General features: G+C 46.8%; 1 protein-coding gene across 3 annotated transcripts in view; it reads left to right on the top strand.

The window, feature by feature from the left end:
- Window positions 1–22,236, top strand: part of Loxhd1 (lipoxygenase homology PLAT domains 1) — a 168,216-nt gene that overhangs the window by 33,326 nt on the left and 112,654 nt on the right. For all 3 annotated transcript variants that reach the window (XM_052155668.1, XM_052155666.1, XM_052155665.1), the window contains exons 5-8: window positions 10,426–10,524; window positions 18,047–18,195; window positions 19,881–20,004; window positions 21,503–21,753. In XM_052155668.1, coding sequence (XP_052011628.1) covers window positions 10,426–10,524; window positions 18,047–18,195; window positions 19,881–20,004; window positions 21,503–21,753 — 623 coding nt within the window. The remainder of the gene's footprint in view (window positions 1–10,425; window positions 10,525–18,046; window positions 18,196–19,880; window positions 20,005–21,502; window positions 21,754–22,236) is intronic.

Here is a 22,236-nt window from a genome sequence, read left to right as displayed (position 1 = left end):
GAAATCAATAAAGCTCTTCCTGGTGATAGCATTTGACCAAGAGCAAGCTCAGATTTGAATTCTCTACTTGGCTATCCCTGTGTCTTCTACTGTCCCTGCCTGTCTCTTAGGTGTGTCTGAGTCTGTCAAATGCTTGTTCAAATGCTGTCTTACTTGTCCCTATATGTCTGTGTCTGAATGTCTGTCCTTTACAAAGGGCTTTGCTCTATATTGGACAACACACACACAAACACACACAAACATCATATGGAGGAGGACTGAGGGACAATTTACTGAAATCTTTAACCAACTTTTACAAGGGATTAAATATTGCCGACAGCTGACCACAAGTGACCCAGATAACAAGCAAACCAATGCTATCAAGTGGTGTCCATATATTGTGTTCAACACCGAATGATGATATTCATTTTATGAGGACTTTTCTAACCTATATTTGCTAGCTTCAGCAAATGATTATTAGGACGCACATGCACACATGGGTATTCCTCCTGGGTCAAGGACTTAGAAAGCTCTGTGAGTCAAGATTGCGGCCACACCTTAGCCTAGGTTGTAAAGGCTGATTATAGGGGAAATCCACAGCAAGTAAGGCTGGTCTCTGTTACCTCAGTCTCTTAAAGGCAGGTTAAGTGAATAGCTGAGCACACTGTGGGAAGGCAGTCCTAAGGTCTTAAGAGATCTCTATTGACATGATCTCTATTCCAGCAGAAGTTCTGGTCTCTTAGAATATAAAAGATATTTTTATTGTAACACATAGCCACAGAATAGCTTTGCCTAATCTAATTTTAAAGTTGCCCGTGAGTGGAAGACCATGGCGGCCCACCCATCTCCTGGTTTGTAGGTTTTAGTATTCTTAAGTGTTTTGTGTTTGGACAGAACTGGTCCTTGCCTGCAGACGGTTATGTGCAGTGATCACCCAGGCAGGCCCACAGTTTGCACATGTCCAGAGTTCTGCGTGTAGAATATGTCAATCATTTGACTCCCAGAAGGGTTGAGCAAAGTTCTAGTTCCTCCTGCTGCAGATGAGCGGTATCTGGGGAGATAAACCGTAGCAGTGCAGAGAAGCCTGGGTGGAGTGGGCGTGGTTCCTGAGGGAGGAGAGCAGGCCCAGGAAAGCAGGGTCCGAGCACCAGGTGTGGGCACGAGGGCGAGTGCCCACCAAGGAACAAGTGCAGAGGGCTCTGCAGAGCCTGCACGTGAGCTGGCTGAGGTGGAGGGAGCACTGTGATCAGCGGAAGGTTCTAGACTGTCTTCTAACACTCCAGAGTGCTGGATTGCTAACAGTGTAGCGTACGGTACAGCTGACTGGGAAATATTGGGAACAACTATTAAAGACCAAGTGATGTTTTATCCATTTATATCATATATAACGTGCGTGCTGGTACTTGTGTATGTAGGTGCATGTGGATGCCAAAATAAAAGTATTGGTCTGTTGGCTTGGTGCTTGCCAACTGGGCTAGACTAGCTAGCTGGTGAGCCCCAGAGATCCGTCGACCTTTGCCTCCCAAGCACCAGCTTATAAGCACATACTACCACACTTTGTTCTTTAATGTGGATTACTGACATGTGTGTGTGTGTGTGTGTGTGTGTGTGTGTGTATGTGGTGTGGTATGTGTGTATGTTTGTATGTGTGTATGTGTGTATATGTGTGTGTGTGGTGTGGTATGGTGTGTATGTATGTGTGTGTATGTATATGTGTGTATATATATGGTATGGTGTGTGTGTGTGTATGTGTGTGTATATGCGTATATGTGTGTGTGTGTGGTGTGTGTGTATGTGTGTGTGTGGTGTGGTATGTGTGTGTGTGTGTGTATGTGGTGTGGTATGGTGTGTATGTGTGTGTATGTATATGTGTGTGTATATATATGGTGTGTGTGTGTGTATGTGTGTGTATATGTGTATATGTGTGTGTGTGTGGTGTGTGTGTGGTGTGGTGTGTGTGTATGTGTGTGTGTGTATGTATGTGTTTGTATGTATGTGCATGTGTGTGTGTGGTGTGGTGTTTATGTATATGTGTGTATATGTGTGTATGTATGTGTGTGTGTGGTGTGGTATGTGTGTGTGGTGTGTGTATGTGTGTGTATGTGTATGTCTGCGTGTGTATGTGTTCATGTGTATGTATGCGTGTGTATGTATGCATGTGTATGTGTGTATATGTGTGTATGTATGTGTGTGTGTGGTGTAGAGTGTGCATGTGCATGTGTGTGTGTGTGTGTGTGTGTGAACTCAGGTCCTTATGCAATCAAGGCAAGCACTCATTGAGCCATCTCTCCCCCTCCCGAGTGATGATATATCAATGCACTGTCAACCAGGCTGTGCTGAGGTTAAACGCAGAGGCTGTGTTTGAGCATGTGAGTGCCAACGGGCACCACCGATGCCAGGAGTTCAGAAGCGGTGTGCTGTGGGTTCGGGCGGGAGTCTGTGTTTCTGAAGGAGCTTGGTGTGTGAGCAGATATGGCATGCTTTTCTGATCTTTGGAGTAACAGTTTAGTTCCACTCTAACCCTTTCTCAAGCATGGTCAAGTTTCTTAACTTCCTTCTCTCCCCGTCCTTCGGCTGTGGCACGGCAGCAGCTGTGAGTTGCTTTCTCAGATTGTGACAAGACACTTGACAGAGACGACTTTAGGGAGGAAGGACTTAGTTTGGCTCGCAGCTTGAGAAAGCACAGTCTATCATGGTGGGGAAGGCGTGGCTGTAGACAGCCCTGTGGCTCTCTGGGAGACTGTAGCGGCTGCTTCTCATAAGGCACTGACCAGGAGGCAGAGATAGCTCAGGACAGAACCAAGACCAAACTACAGCTAGCCAGCTTAACTGCTGTCCCTCAAAACAGCTCGGGCCCAACTGTTAAAATGCCACATACAAACTACAGCGGGGTCCATTGCTGTGGGGACTGAGGTGACAGGTGTGACTGGCCCTTCAAAGGCCTATAGTACAACGAGGCCCTGGTTTGGGTCTACAGTAGCAATGAGGTAGAGACCATTTTACCACAGAAAACACTGTTCAAGAGAGTTAATAAAGAAGGGCATTGTGGGGAAAAGCTAAGGAAGAGGCCCTGGGTCTCTGAACCCAGGAGTTGCCAATGCACACCAGAGCTATGGGGAGTACAGAGGAGTCTGACAATGAGATGACTGGAAACAGCTGGGTCTGCTAGAGACAGGAGTCACTGGAACAGGTTCCGGGTCAGGGTCAGGTCAGGGTCAGGGTCAGGGTCAGGGTCGGGTCAGGGTCAGGGTCAGGGTCAGGGTCAGGGAGAAAGGTCTCTGGGCTGAGTTCTAGGTCTAGTGGCAAAGGATAACACTACCACCTGTGCACCTGGTTTTCCTGACCTGCACAGGGTGGAACAGAGTCAGCCTTGTCTGGCTAGGAGAGAACATCCCACCTTCCAAGGCGCCTTCCATGACACACAGCCCTTCTCTCCCTGTGAAGCTTCATCTCCTCCCCTGCACCGCCTGTGATTTCTCCCTTCCAGTGCCTCAGCTGGTGTCTGCTACAGGCTGGAGAGTGAAACCAGATGAGGCCCCAAAGACTGAGGTGCAGATCCGTGTACATGCGGTCTGGGGATGCTTGGATAGAAGAGAAAGACAGGGCTACTCGTGACTATTCTCAAAAACAAAAACAAACAAACAAAAAACAAAAACAAACAAACAAACAAAAACCCAACAAACCTGACCACATGGATGGTTTCAGCCTAGGCTTGGTTGGTGTTGGTGTGAGAAGCACTTTCCAGGGTCACAAGGCTCAGAGACAGGCATGTACTCAATATGTGGCAACAGTGTGGCCAGCAGCGTCTCCAGCCTCACGGGGACTTTTGCAGCAAGAGGAGGGAGCCAGCTCCTCATCACTGAACCTCCCCCACCGCCAGGGTGCTCTCTGGAGACGTGCTGTGTCGCTGCTGCTGTGTGCTGACTGTTCCAGACAGCGCAGGGGAGGCTGTGGAGGCGGCTGACACACCAGGCTTAGGCAGCTAGGGCTTGCCAGCTTCTGCCTTCTTCGGGAAGCCCACGCAGGCACTTCCGCTGGCCTTGAGGCTGCTCTTGTGTCTCCACATCCAGCCCGCAGAGAGGAAATGGGGCAAGGTCAGGCTTGTGTGTATGTGTGTGTGTGTGTGTGTGTGCGCGAGCACGCGCGCGCGTGCGTGTGCGTGTGCGTGTGCGTGTGCGAGTGTGTGTGTCCACCAAGCAGGACAGCAAGCCTGTGAGGTATAGCTGTCTTTAAACAGACTCTGACTCTATAGCACAGCTTAGGCCGAGAGGTTGCTTTGGAAGGCATTATACAGGCTCTACATCTCGTCTTTGTGCCTTGTTCAGAGTAATGCTCGATTTAATTCAGCCTTTCTGAGCTGGCATTGACCTTTAGTGAGGGAAAGCTGTTGTTCTTGTGGTAGGGTTGGTGGCCTAAGACGGATTCGCCCAACACCACACAACTTTGTAAAGTGACAGCTCCCATCAGATAGGTTTGCCGGCTCAATACAATTGTCCAGCAGATGGCACCAGAGTGTCTTGAGGAAAGGATTTTTATTTGCAGAAAGCTCCTGGATGGGTTTCCGATAATCCAGGTAAAGGGGCAGAGTCAGTTTTGAGAGAATTTTTAAAGAAGCACACCAAATGCAAAAATCACAAGCCAATTCTAGAGCTGGCTCAAATGGTGGTTCCCAGACCCTGTCCCATGTTGGCTCATTCTCCTCCATTTTGAGTCCCCGCTCTGTGTCTCTGTTCCATGCTAGCTCTGAGCCAGGCCAGGGATGAAGGCAGGGCGCTTGTGTGAAGTGGGGTGCACTAGCACAGTTGTTGTGTGTCATAATGTATTTCCAGACTTAGTCTCCACTGCATGCCTCATGGTGGGCAGAGAGAGCTGGCCCCAAACTGTCATTACCCCAGGGACATGTGCCAGCCTTTCAGAGAAAGGGACACATCTTCAGTCTGCAGAGCCCTGGGACGCCTAGTCTAAAGTGGCTGTGGTCTAATGGAGGCAGCTCACCCTGACAGCTCTGCCTCATCTGAGCACTGGAGTGCCTGAGCACACTCGTGCTGGGGAAAACTACAGCCCATGGGCCGAAACCAGTTGCTACCTATTTTTGTGTGGGCAAGGAAGTATATGTATATGTATATGTAGATGTAGATGATGTGTATGTATATATAATTTGCTTCATATATATATGAAGCAAAAGGAAGAATGGTACTCATGCTACACAAATTTCTGAGATCCCAATGAAGTAGCAACAAAGAAAACTTTATTGGGATACTGTTGCACCCATTTTGTTCATATAATGTGGTCTGTAGCTACTTACAGAAACTTTGAAAAGAGATTTATTGATGATTCTGATGATTCGGAGAAGGATATATAAGCTGTATAACCACTGCCACAAGCAAATGGACTGTTGCTGTCATCCAGAAAGTTCCTTCTGCTCCTCTGTGGTCAGCTCTCCTCACCCACCCCTGGTCAGAAGCATATGGTTGAGTTTGTGCCATCGCAGCAGGGTTGAGCCATTGTAACAAAGACCATATGGCCTATAAACACCTAAAATATGTCCTAACTGGCCCTTTCTAGGAAAAGTATATTGACCCCATGCAGGCAGGGGAGGCCACCATTAATCTTGGAAGAAGCTTGAATCGAAAGTCAAGAGACTGTCCTAGTTCATAGTTGTGTGACCTGGGCAGGCCACTCTCTCTCGGAAGCTTTGTCCTTGTCATTTATAGAAATGACAATATCAACTGTACCTGTTCTACCTGTCTCATGTGACCATCGTCTGGATCAGATGACTTCAGAGGTGCGCAAGAGCTTTGTCAGCGGCCAAGTCCTGCTTGAATGCTTAGTGCTAGTCACCCCAGAAAGCAGGTCACCACGGCACTGCGATGGATGAGACCTTTTCCCTGGAGACCCTTTCAGTCCTTTCTTCATAACTTCATAACTTCTCCTGGCTTTACCACTTTCTCCTGGCTTTTGGGAAGGGTTTCTTCAGGTGAAATCTACAATCTGTGGTGAATTCTACATCCAAAAGTCCACATGTTAGTTATTTTCTGACTTTGTTGTGACAAATCACTTGCCAGAACTAACTTGAGGGAGGCGGGACTTACAGGCTCCCAGGATCAGGAGATTTCAGCTCTTCATGGTAGAGAAGACATCAAGGAGTGGCTGGTGGAAGCTCTCACACAGCAGCTGACTGGAAAGCGGAGAGCTCAGGTTAGACCTGTCGCTCTGATGGCCTGTCCCCAGCAACCTGCTTCTGCAACCTAGTGGCCATGTGCCGCCAGGGTTTTTATACATAACCTCTCAAAACAGCACTAGCAGCTGGGGACCAAGTGTTCAAATTGTGAGCCTGCAGGGGACATGTCACATTCAAACGTAACATCACATGTGCCACGGCTGCCTGTGGAGGAAGGCTCCGCACCGTGCTGTCTGCTTATGCTCAGACTTGCTCTTCTGTGAATATTACACTGAGTCACCTGGTTAGGGATGCACTGGGCACTGGGCCCTCAGGCCTTGTTTTGGAAACTGGCAACTTAGATAACACGAAGTCCTAATGAAGAGCAGGGGTGTAGACGGAGGAGGTGTGTGGATGGAGGAGGTGTGTGGACAGAGGAGGTGTGTGGACAGAGGAGGTGTGTGGAGGAGGTGTGTGGAGGAGGTGTGTGGAGGAGGAGGGGGTGTGTGGTCGAAGGAGGTGTGTGGACAAGGAAGTGTATAGACAGAGGAGGTATGTAGAGGAGGAGCTGTGTGGAGGAGGAAGTGTGTGGATGGAGGAGGTGTGTGGACAGAGGAGGTGTACAGACAGAGGAGGTAGAAGGCCCTGAATAATCCCCACTGCTGCCCACTTATGGGGACTTTGAAAGAATGGCGTTGCAAGGTGAACCTCCTTATCTCTGTGGCCCTTCTCTTTCCATGGTGTGACTAGCAATCACCTAATCGCAAAAGTCTGCTGTTCACCCAGGAAACCACCTAGAGACTCATAACCCCACTGTGCTGTAGAAATCTCCAGAGAGGCCAGAAGATGGCCTGCCTCTTTCCTCCCAGGGTGCCCACTCCATTTCCTGACCCTCGGGCTCAGATCTATTGTCACTTCATCTGGAAAGGCCTGAAGCTTCTCCCAGTTCCGGGTTCTTGAGCCCTGGCTTCTCTCTGCTCGCTTCATTCTGCCCCACAGCCCGCCTCTCCAGACGATGGTACGGTGTTCCGTGTTCCTGGATCCCTCTTGTGGCTCCTGCAACCCAGGCTTTCTTGTGCTGATCAAGTCATTGCAATGGAGATCAGACGGTCTACAACTCCTGAAACACATCTTATCAGGCACTTTCCAGATTTTTTTTTCAGGGAGGAAAGGGTTTATTTGGCTTATCTACATCACTGTTTATAATAAAGGAAGTCAGGACAAGAACTCAGACAAGGCAGGAACCTGGATTTAGGAGCTGATGCAGATGGCATGGAGGGGTGCTGCTTACTGGCTTGCTCCTCATAGCTTGCTCAACCTGTTTTCTTTTTTCTTTTCTTTCTTTTCTTTTTTTATTGAATATAATCTTCATTACATTTCAAATGGTAAAACCTTTCCCGGTTTCCCCCCTCCCTGAAAACCTCCAACCCCTCCTCCCACCCCCTGCCTCCACGTATATGTCCCTCTACCTGACCCACTGCCACCTTCCCCCCCTCAATTTCTCTTTGTTGGGGCATCTATTGAGCCTTCACCTGGCCAAGGACCACTCCTCCCACTGATGCCCAACAAGGCCTTCCTCTGCTGATGGCTCCCTTAATCCTCTTGGCTTCTTCACCAATGGCATTTCTGTGACAGTGTCTCTGACACATGGCTCTCCACCCAACTGTGTGGCACATAGTAACTGCTCAGGTGTCTCTATGGATGGGAGCTCACCCAAAGGGCACCCCCATTCCTTTGCTGCATTTTCTTTTCTATTCAAAAATCTTTAAGAGTTAAAATTGCCCTTGTCATCTGGTCCAGTGCAGGAAGTCTATGCTCTGGAATGAGTCAGAGACTTTCTTTCTTTCTTTCTTTCTTTCTTTCTTTCTTTCTTTCTTTCTTTCTTTCTTTCTTTCTTACTTTCTTTCTTTTTTCTAAGATTTTTATTCATTATTATATGTAAGTACACCGTAGCTGTCTTCAGACACACTAGAAGAGGGTGCCACAGATGGTTGTGAGCCACCATGTGGTTGCTGGGATTTGAACTCAGGACCTTCAGAAGAGAAGTCAGTGCTCTTAACCACTGAGTCATCTCTCCAGCCTCCAGAATCCACTTTCTACAAATGTTTCTTTGCCTCTCTTTCCCTACCTCTGCTCCACGGTGCCTGTGCCCTTGTGAAATCCCATTGCCTCTCCTTTAGTACAAGGTATCTGGAAGCAGCCTCTAGAAGCCCCCTTGGGCTTCCACTTTGATACCACCAGCTGCAGCAATCTGCCGTCTTGCGACCACTAAGCAGACTCAGGGAACTCTGGAGTGGTACTGGCCAAGGTTGTACGGTGGTTTGAATGAGATGCACACCCCCAATCCTTCCAGAATCATAAGGCCATACAAATTCTGTCTTCTGTACGTTCCCTTGGGCATGGTGGGCTATCACAGCGAATAGGAAAGTAGCTTAGAGAGGTTGTGAATCAGATCGATTTCCCAGAAGGCCTTCTGACAAGGAGAGAGCGACTAAAGCTGCTTGGCGCCTCTGGGACTTGGAGGTGATGAGAATAGAATTAGTCAGCTTTAACTAAGGTCTTCCTTTCAAGCCACGTGACCTAGAGGCCCTTGTGGAAATCTAGAAGTCATGGCGTCTGTCTTTCCATCTACTCTCCAAGCAGTTCGAGGCCCAAGTGTCAAGGCACTTCTCATAGGCTCCCTGGGCGTGGCCCCTTCTGAAGGGCTCTGGTTCCAACCGCTGTCTCTGGATGTTCATTGCTATAGAAGAGGACATAGGCCCTGATGGCAGCTGATCCTTCTGCAGCTTTAGCTCGGGGCAAGGGTCTGAGGACCCCTACCCTTCCTTCATGGGCTTTGCTGTGTGAGGCTCATGGAGAGGAGACATCATCTATTATAGGCCTTATGTTCTCACCAGCAAAATCCAATTGGCATGCTCTGGAGAAATAAGAGTGTCCTCTCTGCACCGTTGTCAGGCGCTGTGACGTGTCACCTCTCCAGGCTGATCCTGTGCTGCAGAGAGTACTGGAGGTGGGAAATGGGCAGATTTTTCTCCTTAGTCCTTTGCCCTCAACGTTCCTGTGAACGTCAAGTTTCAGAAAATTGGATTCAGTTTGCATTCCAACATGCTGCACTAGGGGGTGTGGAAGGGAGAGAAAAAGGGAGGGAGGAAGGAAGGAAGGGAGAGAGGAAGGGAGGGAGAGAGAGAGGAAGGGAAAATGTCCTGAATGTATCTAGGTATCCTCCCCTTAAAAGTTTCAGAGGAAATTAGTGACTTGCATACAGGCAACAGTAGACAGGACAAGGCAGTCAGTGGCAAACTCAATGTCACCACACAGGTATCAGCAGAGCTGGAGAAGACAGAGGACAAACACCTTTGGAGGCTGGAGATGGAGGGCAGGGAAGAGTCTATGGACACAATGAGCAGAAGGGCGGCATTCTGGGCCTTGGCTGCAATCACTAGTTTTTAATCAGCTTAGCAAATTGGGCATAGCATTATCTGATAGGAATGATTCCTTCTGCTGCACATAAACTAGAAAGCCATGTAGGAAGGGGAAAAGGAAGGGACAGTTGTCTTAGACCTCCATACTGTTGCCAATCCAAGAAGGTCTGGAAGCATCTCTTTGCCTTAACCATATGCGTTATCTTCTGGCCTCTATTCCCTACCCTAAGGCAGGCTCCTGACGGTGAGACCTGACCAGAGCTCAGCACACTTTGAAGTATGTGTTGACCCTACCCTGTTGGAGGCCATGACTGAGGCTGTGTTCTGGGTTACAATGAATTGATTCTTGTCCAGTGAGTGCAGCGGTAACACAGGAAGCAGATGTGGTTGTTTAGCATGCATTTTGCTGCCTACTGTGGATGATTTTAGTTTAGGCTCTGTGTTGTCTATGGCCTTGAGAGACACAAATTTTATTTTCACCTGTAGACTCCAATGTCCCCAGCAAACGTCAGTATTGCTTTAACTGTGGAAAATGGACAGGACAAGGTGATGGATGTGTAGGGGACTCAGCGTCATCTCAGTAGTTCAAAGGAGACATGGTAGGGGACTGTGTTAGATGAAAACAGAAGCTCTCCTTACCTATGACTTAGGTATTACCTAGAATTCAGTGGTGACCTTTTGGAGCCAATCTTGAGTGACTTATTTTTGCTCTGTCATTGACAGTAATGACAACAACAGTCTTGCTGATAATTTATTATCTTATGGACATCTGTGGGAAGAATGGATTTTCTGGAAGCTATCTATGCACCTATAGTTTTTTTTGGAATCCTAATGAGGCAACATTTTCTTTGTCCTTGTTCCCAGGAAACAAGTACGAAATCAAGGTATACACGGGTGATGTGATTGGTGCAGGGACAGATGCTGACGTCTTTATCAATATCTTTGGAGAGTATGGAGACACAGGTAATAGATCATTTCCTCACAAGCCACATCCAGTACAGCTCCCTAGAGCTGCTGCTTCGTATAAACCAGTGGCGGAAGGCGGCTTGAGGCCTTCTCCTTTTGGTCTTTCTGTTGAACATCTCTCTTCTCTTCTTGTGCTGTGATTTGCCATAGTATATACCAACAGTAGGGTATCTACCTTCTGTCATCAAATGTATGTATGTGTGACAGGTCTTCAAAACTCTCTCTCTCTCTCTCTCTCTCTCTCTCTCTCTCTCTCTCTCTCTCTTTCTCCTCCCACTCCTCCCCTCTCTCTGTGTATATGATGTGATTTTCAGAATAAAATATTCCTGGGTTTGGATTGATTAAAATCACATCCTAAACTATGAAATAACCCAGACTTCACATCTCCAGGAACTCCTTCTCAGTTTCTTTATTGCCATAAGCACTGTGCTTATGTGATCTGTTGTGAGATGCATGTAGTGATGTGGGTTAAACCAGAGTGGACTAAGGAATAGACCAATCCTGGGTCACACAGGTGAGGCAGAAGCTGCACACAGATACAGCTGCAGGTGCTGGAAGGAAGTCCAGGTCTCAGCCAGAGACAAGTGGCTTTCTCTTACTTCTGCCAATTTATTGGACTAACACAGAAGCCAGAAAAGTTACAGAGATGTGTGAATATGGGGTAGACTACATCAAAGAATTCAACATGCATTGCTGAACTTAGAAGGAATGAAAAAGGACTTTTCGGGTTCCAGACATGAAGGAGAAACTCAAAACCAAAACTAAAGGATTAGTTATGAGTTGATCCTGTGGCTTTTACAAGGAGGGGGCTTTCATGCTTATTGGTCTAGACTCATTGGGAGTGAGCAAATGAGGTGCAGGTCCTGGAAGAGGCGAGAGGCTGAAATTAGAACAGCGTATGAAGCCAGGAGCCCCAGAGAGTCAGACACAGCCTCAGTGAAAAGCAGAGCAATGGCTTGTGCGCGGGCACAGCACTGGATCTCGGCAAGGACTTGAGGTTAAAACCAACACAACTGAAAATTAATTCTCTTCAGGGACTTGAGGTCTGATTTGTGATTTCTGAATCCCTCTCGTCCTACACAGAGTACTTGGTTCAAGCATAGAATGGCATGTGCCTTTAATCCTAGTCCTCAGAAAGTAGAGATAGGCTGATCTCTGGGAGTTCTAGGTCAACTTTGTCTGCACAGTGAACTCCTGGTCAGTCAGGGCTGTATAATGAGACACTGTCTCAAAACATACAAATAACGGCAAAGCCGAAGTAGAATGTCTGGTTCATAGTGAGTGACTCTCCATTAGTGTTCTGCAAAGGCCTTTCTAAGACTGCATATGATTCCCATGAATGAAGTTTTAGAGTAAGTTTATCTTCCAAAACTATGAAACACTTACGGACACAACCCACCCTGATGAAGTTGTAAGCCACACAGTGACCAGAATGAAATCCCCAGGGGTTTCAGAGAATGGAGAGGTGTTGGGATAGCCTATAACTTCAAACATTTTAAGCTATTAACAACACGTGAGAAGGACTGGAGGAAAGTACAACACCACGAAAAATAGAAAATTAGGAAAAATAACCAAACAAAACTCCAGGAAACGAAACATGGTTGCTAAAGGTAAGTGTCTCAGAGATGCGTTGCCCAATGTGAGTAAAGATGCTGAAGAGGGGATTAGTGACCTGCAGGTCTATCAGCAAACCCCTCAGATGGAGAGAAAGGTTTGGGAAGGAGGTGTGAGAACAGGGAAGGGAGGGAGGTCTGGGAAGGCTTGGTCCAGAGACATAGGATGCTGGGCACAAGCAAGAGGAAATATTCCGAGAGATGATGGCCAGAAGTGTCTCTAAGACCCAGCAGATCTAAACTGTCAGCTTAAAGTAGCTAAAAGACTCATGGACTAGAAGCAATGGAGGACGCTATATAACCCTGTTAAACCAAAGGCTAAGAGAAAGGTCTAAGAGGAGGCAAAGCTGGCAGGCCACTATCTATAAAAATTCCACCCAGAAGGACAGATAACTCCCATCACCAACGACAGAGGTTGTAAACTCATGCAGTCACATCTTTAATATTCTTTGCAAGGACGTATGTCAACCATACATTCTGTGACAGATAAGCTGTCATTTCTGGTGATGGGGGAAATAAACAAATTTTTATTCTGCCAAAGAGAAATGGGCAGATATATGTCCTACACTCATACTGAAGCAGCCAATAGCATGGACTGCTTGATGGAAGGAGAGGGGAGGATCTTATACCTATAGATCCCAGCATTTGCGAGACTGGAACAATAGAACTAGGAGTTTGAGGTTAGCCTGGGCCACATACTGAGTTCAAGGCTAGTCTATCTCACATTTGATAGAAGGCTCTATTCCTCTTTCACACATGTAAAAGTAAACAGAACGTTGTAGCCATGTAACAAACCTAAGCAAGCACCAACCACAGAACATAACAGTGACTAACACAGAGGAAAGAGGGAATGTTTACCCAAGATATTTACGATTGATCTATGAGAAGAAAGTTGATAAAGCGTTATGAAAATGTTGTCTAATGAGGCTGGAGAGCACTGACTGCCTTTCCAGAGGTCCTGAGTTCAATTCCCAGCAACCACATGGTGGCTCACAACCATCTGTAATGGGATCTGATGCCCTCTTCTGGTGTGTCTGAAGAGAGCAATAATGTACTCATACACATAAAATAAATAAATCTTTATAGAAAAAAAGAAAATATTGTCTATTACCCATCTTCCCACCTTTAGAGTGGTTAAAACTAGGAACTGTAGACTTCATTAAGCTAAGTGTGAATAATAAAGTTATAAAAGTAAACACCCAAAATAAAAATATATAATCCAAAAATGGATAGAATGAATTCAAGGTCCAAATGTTCAGTCAGTCCAAGAGAAGCAATGAGAAAACATGGCTGACAGCAAGAGTACATCATTGGCTATCACAGGTGCAGGAAGACCCATTAGCGAAGAATCAACAGTCTTGCCAGGCACATGTAGAATCCCAGCACTCTGAAGGAGGTACAGAACATCTGGAGTTTGAGGCCAACCTGAGCTCTTAATATGATTCTCTTTCATAAAGATATTCTCGTAGTATATAAAAATCCAGCTTGAATACATAAAAGGAGAATTTTGGAAATGAATCAAGCAGTCTTGAAGTATTCTGGGAAAATCTCACCAACAGGAAAGATGATGGACTATCCATAGCCATCATCTAAAGGTGTACACTATCTATCATGTATCCATATTCATCAATGTCAGGAAGCAGGCAAACTACTTGTTAGAAGTAAAGAAAGGCACGGTGCTGACATCATCATCACCATCATTATCACTGCCACCACCACCACCAGGATCACCACCATCAAAACCACCATTATCACCACCACCATCACCACCACCACCATCATCACCACCACCATCATCACCACCACCGTTATCACCACCACCATCATCTGAACTAGAATAAGTTTCAGGAAGATAACAGTGCTGATAGCAGGTGTGGACACCTCTGATATCTGCCCCATTTTAGATTGTCTGGGAAGTATGTAGCCAAACAAGATGGCAGACGTTGAAGAGGGTTATCAGCTTAGAGGCTGGGAATCTTCAAGCTGCCTCATTGGAGAAGCATGTCTGTCTGTGCCAGGCTGGAGCTGGAGTCTCACAGGAACTGACTGCCAATCCCAATTCTGTGTGTTAGCATCCGTACCTGGGACAGCACAGCGTCCTCCCTTGGCAGCATCAAAAGATGGCGTCTACCCCCTGCAAAGGCCTCCGTGCGCCATAACCTGGCCTTTGTCTCAGCGTCCAACAAGGCTTGATTGTTGCGAGGTCTTGTGGAAGCCAGTTCCCAACCTAAAACAAGAACACTCATGAAAGGTCTCCCAGGACTTCAGACCCACAGACTGTGTGTGTAAAATATCTAACAAATATTTAAGAAATAGTTAATGTTCATCCCCTGTAAATTATCTTAAAGAGAATAAAAAGAGGCAATGCTTCTAGTTCTTCTTATAAATTTGATGAAAATATCATGCAGGTAATTAAGACAGAAATACATAGGCTATATTCATTTATGAGAGAAAAATCCCTAAATATTTAGTGTAAAAACATAGCATTCACATTAGGAATCAGCACATAAGAATGACTCTAAGAAAGAGCATTCTTGGAAATACAGGGTTTTTGTTTTGTTTGTTTGTTTTGTTGGGTTTTTTTTTTTAAGACACCAGAATATACAAATAAGAAGAGAAGTGCCCATGGATGAAAAAGAAGACTCAACCTTACTAAGATGCCACATTTCCTGGTTCCTCTTATGAAAGAGTAATGGCATGCCAGTCAAGTTCCTAAAAGCCAACAGCCAAGGCTTAGGCTGCTATTAAAATGTAGACCTATAAAAAGCTAAATAAATTTCAAAAAAAGGGGGGGCTGGTGAGATGAGTCAGCAGAACAGGGCTGGTGAGATGACTCAGCAGGTAAAATCACTAGCTGCCAAATGGGACAACTGAGTTCTATCCCTGGGACCCATAAGGTAAAGAGACAAACCAACTTGACTTCTGAAAGTTGTCCTCTGACCTCCAAGTGTGTCCCATAGTGAGAATGCTTCTCACACATGCAAAATCAATAGATATAATTAATAAAAATATAAAATAGTGGGAAAGACAAGACTAGTGGGAGACATTTGCCCTGTCAGAAGTTAAGATAGTGGAGATATTAAAAAAATTAAAGTACATTTATTCAATTTGTTTAGTGTCCGTGTGAGTAACACATGCACCGTGGTGAAGGTGTAGAGGTGGGTGCACAACTTTTGTGCTTTTTGTTGTGTGGGTCCCAGGATCTGAACTCATGTTGTCTGGCTCAGTAGCAAATGGCCTTATGAATGAGTCATTTCACCAGCCCGATCATAGATCTTTAAAAACCAGGACATCATGGTATGTGAAGAAGGATAAATACAACTGTTCAATGGAACAGAATAAAGAATCTAGAAATACATGTAAAGATGACATTATAAATGATAAATCAAAGGGCAAAGGTAGGATGTTCAGTTACTGGTGTTTGAACAATTGTCCGGCATTCTGAGAAAAGATGAAATTAGATTCTTATCGTTAACGATGCACAAAAATAACTTCCCAAAGGGCTAAAGACTTAAATGTGAAAAAATTATCAGAAGTTTTGAAAGAAAATTTCAGTTAGTGTAAATTAACTTTAATCTAGAGATGAAATTTACCAAAAGCATACACATACAAGTACTCACATGCACATGTCTGCAAGCATGTATGTGTGCGTGTATATACACATTATGTGCATGCATACACACCAAAGAAAGCAAACAACAGAAGAGTCTAAAAAAATATAAAAGATGGAAGAAGGCCTGCCTGTTTCTAAGGGAAACAGAAAAGGAGCAGATTGGGAGGAGGGGGAAGGGGAGGGGAGGAGGGACTGGAGGGAGAGGGGAGGAGGGACTGGAGGGAGAGGGGAGGAGGGACTGGAGGGAGAGGAGGGAGGGAAATCTGGGGTCTGAATGTAGCATGTGAAAGAATAATAAAAAATGGAGCAAATGAATTAGAATAAAAATGGCTGATGCACATTGCCTAAACAACACAGAATATATATACATACACATACACATATACATGTATATATCATATGGTCAGTCTCTCAAAAAAGTAAGGAAATACAGACTAAAACCACAACGAGATACCACAATCCTACACAGAATAAAACTTTAGAATACAGGTGTTAATAGTGATTATGGGCAGTGGGAATGCCCATATATTGCTGGTGGAAATTTATACCCACACATGCATTCTGGAGGGCAGTGTTGCCTGACAAACTAAAGCTGATCATACACCAGGTTAGTGACCATCCATGCACATGTGTGTGGCCCAGTTTTTACCAGGGTGCAGAGGAAAGGCATAAAATTGTCCATTGCAGTGATATTTGCGGTAGAATGGTCAGAAACACTTGTACGCCAAGAGAAGAAAGCAGCGTGGCACTTTTTGTCACTTGGCTCTGGTAGGACAGTTAAAGAGTTGACTGTCACCAGCATCCACAGGGCACTGTCAACAAACTGCTGGTGACTGAGAGGACTCTCCTTAAGGGCCCGTGGAGGTGACAGCAAAGGAAAGGTAGCGACCCCCTGCAGCAGTACCTGCGTCGTGGTACCTGCCGTGCTCTCGGGCTGCCTGTCGTGTGGGAACTCAGCAGATCTCACTCACAGACCCATGCAACAGTCAATCTGTCAGCCCCACTGTGACGATGAGGGACTTTAAGGTTGTGAGGCGCGCACTATGCTATCATTTATGTAGAAATCAGAAACAGCTGCAAGGGGCCTGTCTCTCCTAGAGATGCATTTATGTGCTGAGGATTCTGGGATGGTGCTTGCTGAGGTGAGGGGTGAGCAGGAGGGAGAGATGAACTAGGAAGCCTTAGACATATCTACTGAGTTTGTTTCCTTTACAAAAAAAAAAAGGTGCAGGGTCTTGGGGCTGGAGTGATGGCTCAGGGCTCAAGAGCACTTGCTCTTTCAGGGGACCAGGTTCTGTTCCCAACGCCCAGATGGTTGCCAACAACCCTCTATGACCCCAGTTCCATGGGCTTCTGCACCCTCTTTGTCTCCCTTGGGCACCAGCCACACACAAAGTGAACTTGTATGCGTGCGTGTCAAACACTCCTGCACATAAAATAAACCCAAACAAATCTTTTATAAAAATGTGAAAGATCAGAAGCAAACGAGACAAAAATATTAGCACCTGCTACACCCCTCACGGCTGGGGGATGGGCACCTGAATACCGGTCATTATTTTCTATATTTTTGGATGTTGAAATGTAAATTTAGAAAAGAGAAACCATGGGAGGAGTTGAGCGAAAAGTTGGCGCTTTGATGGGATGAGGAAGGCCAATTTGTATACCCGTGGTCACGGGATGTGGCCTTGGATAACGGCAAGCCAGAGCGACTGGCTAGAGCAGGACTCTAAGCCTGTGTTCACTGCCCACACAACTCTGGATGAATGATTTCATTTCCAAGTCTCAGTTTCTTCATTTGCAGGACCAAGGTAATAGTGCATTCCTGTTGGATAGTAGCAAGGAGTAAGAGAGAAAGACCCGTGCCAGACGCGGTGTCGGTGTCTGCTGCTAGACACAGGCATTGTGTGCAGGACAAAGGGGGCCTGGGTCCCAGCAGCAGCCCCTATACCAAGTGCTATCTATGCTCACTGCCCTCATTTAGGGCAAGCAATGGGCAAAAGCAAGATGGGAGCTCAGGTCTTAGGATAGGAGCACAGTTCGGTTCACAGGGACAAAGACTGCAGAATAAAGCTGAAATGAGAAACCCAGTTATGAGACTCAGGAACCAGCCACACAGGGGTCCAACTGAGCTTTCCCCAAGGCTGGGGGGAAGCAAGGAGCTTTTAGATCCCAGCAGGGAGCTGCCCTTGACTTTGTGAGAGCTCTTTCAGTGGGTGGACCATTAAGGCTTCTGGTTCTTCTTTCTTCTCGCCATTTTTTTTTTTTTTTAATTTCCTTGCTTCTGTGCATCCAGGCGAGCGTAGGCTGGAAAATGAAAAGGACAACTTTGAAAAAGGAGCTGAAGACAAGTTCACACTGGACGCGCCGGATCTGGGACAGCTGATGAAGATCAATGTGGGCCACAACAACAAGGGAGGGTCTGCGGGCTGGTTCCTGTCCAAGGTAAGGTCAGCGGCCTGTCTGCTGCCTCGGATGCACGGGACGGGGGTCGGGCTCTTCAGAGGCCCGGGGCAGAGCTGAACGTCCCACTCTAGATCTGCCTGTCTCTACTCTGTTGCCCAAGTCCACTGGCCATCCATGCTGACCTCCAGGCTGTCTCCAAGGGTGACCTTGCTAAAACTTCTAGAATCCTACTGCTCTTGTCTGAGCAAGCTAGGGGCTAACCTTCAAGGCTTCATTAAGTACCGACCCTCCTAACTGCGTGCTCTCTGGCTGTCTCTGTCTCTGTCTCTCTGTCTCTCTGTCCCTCTCCCTCTCTCTTCCTCTCCCTCTCCTTCTCTCTCTCCCTCCCCCTCTCCTCTCTCTCTCTCTCTCTCTCTCTCTCTCTCTCTCTCTCTCTCTCTCTCTCTCTCTCTCTCTCTCTCTCTCTCTTTCCCTTGTGCAGAACAGAACCCTACCCAATCAGGCTGTGTACAAGTGATGGAAGTTAATCCAGTACTGTGTGGGGAGAGTATTTAGTTACAGCGGACACTCCATAGTGACTTCAAGGCCGCCCATGTGTTTGCTCAGGTGTTCTGAGCCTGTGGGGGAGGACGCGAAGACTGTGGACTCCAGGGTCATTTGACGTATCTGTGGCCCATTTTCGGAAGGATGAACAAGTCGTCTCCCCTGTCTGTCAGCTTCGTCCTTTACACTTCACTTTAGGGGGTGTCTTTTCCTTTATGGCCTTCACATTGGGAGGCTTGCTTTGTAATGTGCTGTGTCCCTGCAGCCACAGGGTATATAGTTGGCTTCAACACAGACAGGTCCCTTCTCAGGACTGAGTCTCACCAAAACGACTTGCCTCTCAGAAGATCTTTTCTTGTGAGCTTGTGGATAGGTAAAGAATATTCCTTCCAGATCATTCATAGCTATTGCTTTTCAACTCTCTCTCTCTCTCTCTCTCTCTCTCTCTCTCTCTCTCTCTCTCTCTCACACACACACACACACACACACACACACACCACCCCACAAAAGTAAAACACCCTACAGCATATGTTTCCACTGTTCATCATAGAGTAAGTGTCTTTCCAGTCCTGTTTTATAGCTGGGTCCAAAAGTCATACTCGGAAGGTACTTTCCGCTCTTCAGTATGTTCTAGAAAGCATAGGTTCATCAACCCAGCTTATGTTGTTTTGGTGGGGAGACATCATCTATAGTCACTTAGAGTTGCCTCCCCAGCAGCTGCTGGTGTTTTCTGATGTGACCACCACGTCCCAGGATTCCCTGCCCTGATTTCAGTGCACAGCTGCCATTTGCACGGACTGGGCTTCTCATCAAGAAGGTCAGAAGTCCAACCTTCAGCAGAGAGATGCAATCCTCTCAGATGTCCACTCTCAGTTCCGGCCCCGCCCCCTTTCATCCCAGCCCACTGAGCGTATCCGTGTATATATACACTGCGCTTCAGTTCTCTGAAATGACTTCAGGCAGTGGAGGATTAAGGACTGAGATTCAAGTACAGGAGGTTGCCGATCATCCTCGGATGGCTTTCCGAGGGATTCCTAGTAGCAGCTGTGTTCAGTGAGGAGCTCCCCTTGAGGTGGGAGGAGTTCAAGTGCCTTCCTTGAGCATACTCCCAGACTGGGCGGGGCGGTAGACCACCAGGTATGCCTTCAATGACAGTTAAGCTCCTCTCTTCTCCTTCTCAGATCATCATTGAAGATTTGGGGAACAAAAGGAAATACGACTTCCCCCTTAACCGCTGGCTGGCGCTGGATGAAGATGATGGTAAAATCCAGAGAGACATCTTAGTGGGAGGAGCTGAGACCACAGGTAGGCTGGGGAGAGGCGAGCCCCCTCACCCCCCCACCTCCCCACCCCACCCCACCCCACCCCCGCTGGTCCATCCTTTCTTCCTGAGTCAGTACCTGTGTCTGTGGCTTACAACTGTGATCAGACAGGAGGCAGCTGGGTTTGAAGACAGCATCCTTGCTGCCCTAGAAAATGCTCTAATTCTCCGGGTTGCAGCCAAGGCTGCTGATGCCTGAGCAGACAGAGCAATGGCCTGGCATTCCTAACTACAGGTAGAAGGAACCAACAGAGAAAGCCAGAAGGAGAATTTGGGACCCTCTTATGTTTTATTTCATCTTTACAGCCACCTACAACATAGCTATTGTCTTGTTCCCAACTCACAGATGGAAAAACTGAGGCTTGTAGAAGTTCAGAAAGATGTCCATGGTCACATAGCTTGTCGAAGGCAGACTTGGTCTGGACTTGGATCTGCCTCCTGAAGTCCTCTTTCCACTGTAAACTCCACAGAAAACCTCCACCTTTCAGTCTGTCTGAGGTGGTCATTGGAGTTATCGGGAAACTTGCCCCTCTGCTGAAGTCCATTTCCCCCCCTGACTGGAGATAGAGCCAGAGTTTCATAGTGTAAGGTGCAGATTGTACCACAAATCAGCTCCAGTATCCTCGTCAGGAGATGACATCCCTTCTCGCCATTTCCCAGCTCCTCCCGTCCCCCTGCTGTGTCTGACCACGAGTCACCCTTCCTAACACCCATGCCTCCTGCACCTCTGGGCACCCTCACTTCCCTGCCTGCCCCCTCTCCTCTCCCTGCCCTGTCTGCTGTTTTCCCTGTTCTTAAAGCCCAGGACAGGATAAAAGGATGCCAGCAAGCCCTTCACAGTTTCTGGTTCAAATGTTAGTGCTCTCTCTTTGTTCCTTTTGCCCTATTTAGTTTACTTAGCATTTGGTGATTCTTCTGCGGAATTCCACCGGGTCACAACGCCTCCTGACTGATCAAAACCCAAGATGACCCACCTTATTGTGTTCCCTACCTCTTCCTCCACCCAGGGGGATGGGGAAGATATTAGTGCCCCTTCTCAAAAGTTATATTTTTTCAGCAAAAAGAACCAAATGAACCAGATAGGCCAGAGATAAATCCTCATCAATGGGTTTGACTATTATAATTAGATTAGACATAACAGATTTTATCTGGCATCTATTAATAATGTACACACGGTAATTAACATTAATAATAAGTGCTATTTTTAGCCAGCTCAATTTCCTTCTTGTCTTTGTTTCCCCGTAATGAGTGCTGACAGTTTCCTGAGATAATAGAGGCAGTTCACCCCGAGCCTCACATAAACTAACACAATATTGAAAAACATGTAAGGTTGTGAGGGACACTAGTCTGAGTGTGTGAAACATGGGGGTGGGGGGCGGGGCATGGGTGTGTCCGGGAGAGCCGTGTTGTAGCAAAGATGGAGACAGAGAGACGGTCCAATGAAGCCACTTTGAAGCCCCTCTGCCCTTCTTTCCATTCCAGCCATAACCTACATTGTCACTGTCTTCACCGGGGATATCCGTGGAGCTGGGACCAAATCTAAAATCTATTTGGTCATGTATGGAGCCAGAGGAAACAAGAACAGTGGGAAAATCTTCCTGGAGGGTGGCGTGTTTGACAGGGGTCGCACAGACATCTTCCACATCGACCTGGCTGTCCTCCTTAGTCCCCTGAGCCGGGTCTCCATCGGGCACGGCAACGTTGGTGTCAACAGAGGCTGGTACTGTGAGAAGGTAAGGGGCCAGCCTATGAAGTCTGGCTCCGTGGGCTCTTCATTAACCCTAAAGGACAAACTCTGTATCCTAGTGTTGGTCCACTCAACTACGTCTGGAATTAACTAAATAAGACACAAGCTGCTGGGCACACCTGTGAGGGAGTTTTAGTTAACTGCGTCATTTGAGGTAGGGAGACCCACCCCAAATCTGGACCACACCTTCCTGTGGTAAGGAACAAGGAAGAAGCTCTGCTCGCTCTCTCTCTCTCTCTCTCTCTCTCTCTCTCTCTCTCTGTAATATTCATTCCTTTACTGGCATTAGAGCCTACTTCTTTGGGATTTCAGTGTATATTGAAGAGCACCTGAGACATTCAGCCTTGTGAACTGAGAAACTATTGGATTTTTGAACTTTCTTTTGGTAAACAGCCATTGCTGGGCTGGCTGGACCCCAGTCTGTTAGCCATTCTAATAAATCCCTATATATTTGTGTATGTATATATAT

Source organism: Apodemus sylvaticus, chromosome 13, assembly GCF_947179515.1.
Source record: "Apodemus sylvaticus chromosome 13, mApoSyl1.1, whole genome shotgun sequence".
Lineage (NCBI taxonomy): Eukaryota > Metazoa > Chordata > Mammalia > Rodentia > Muridae > Apodemus > Apodemus sylvaticus.
This window is presented reverse-complemented; position numbering and strand designations above follow the sequence as displayed.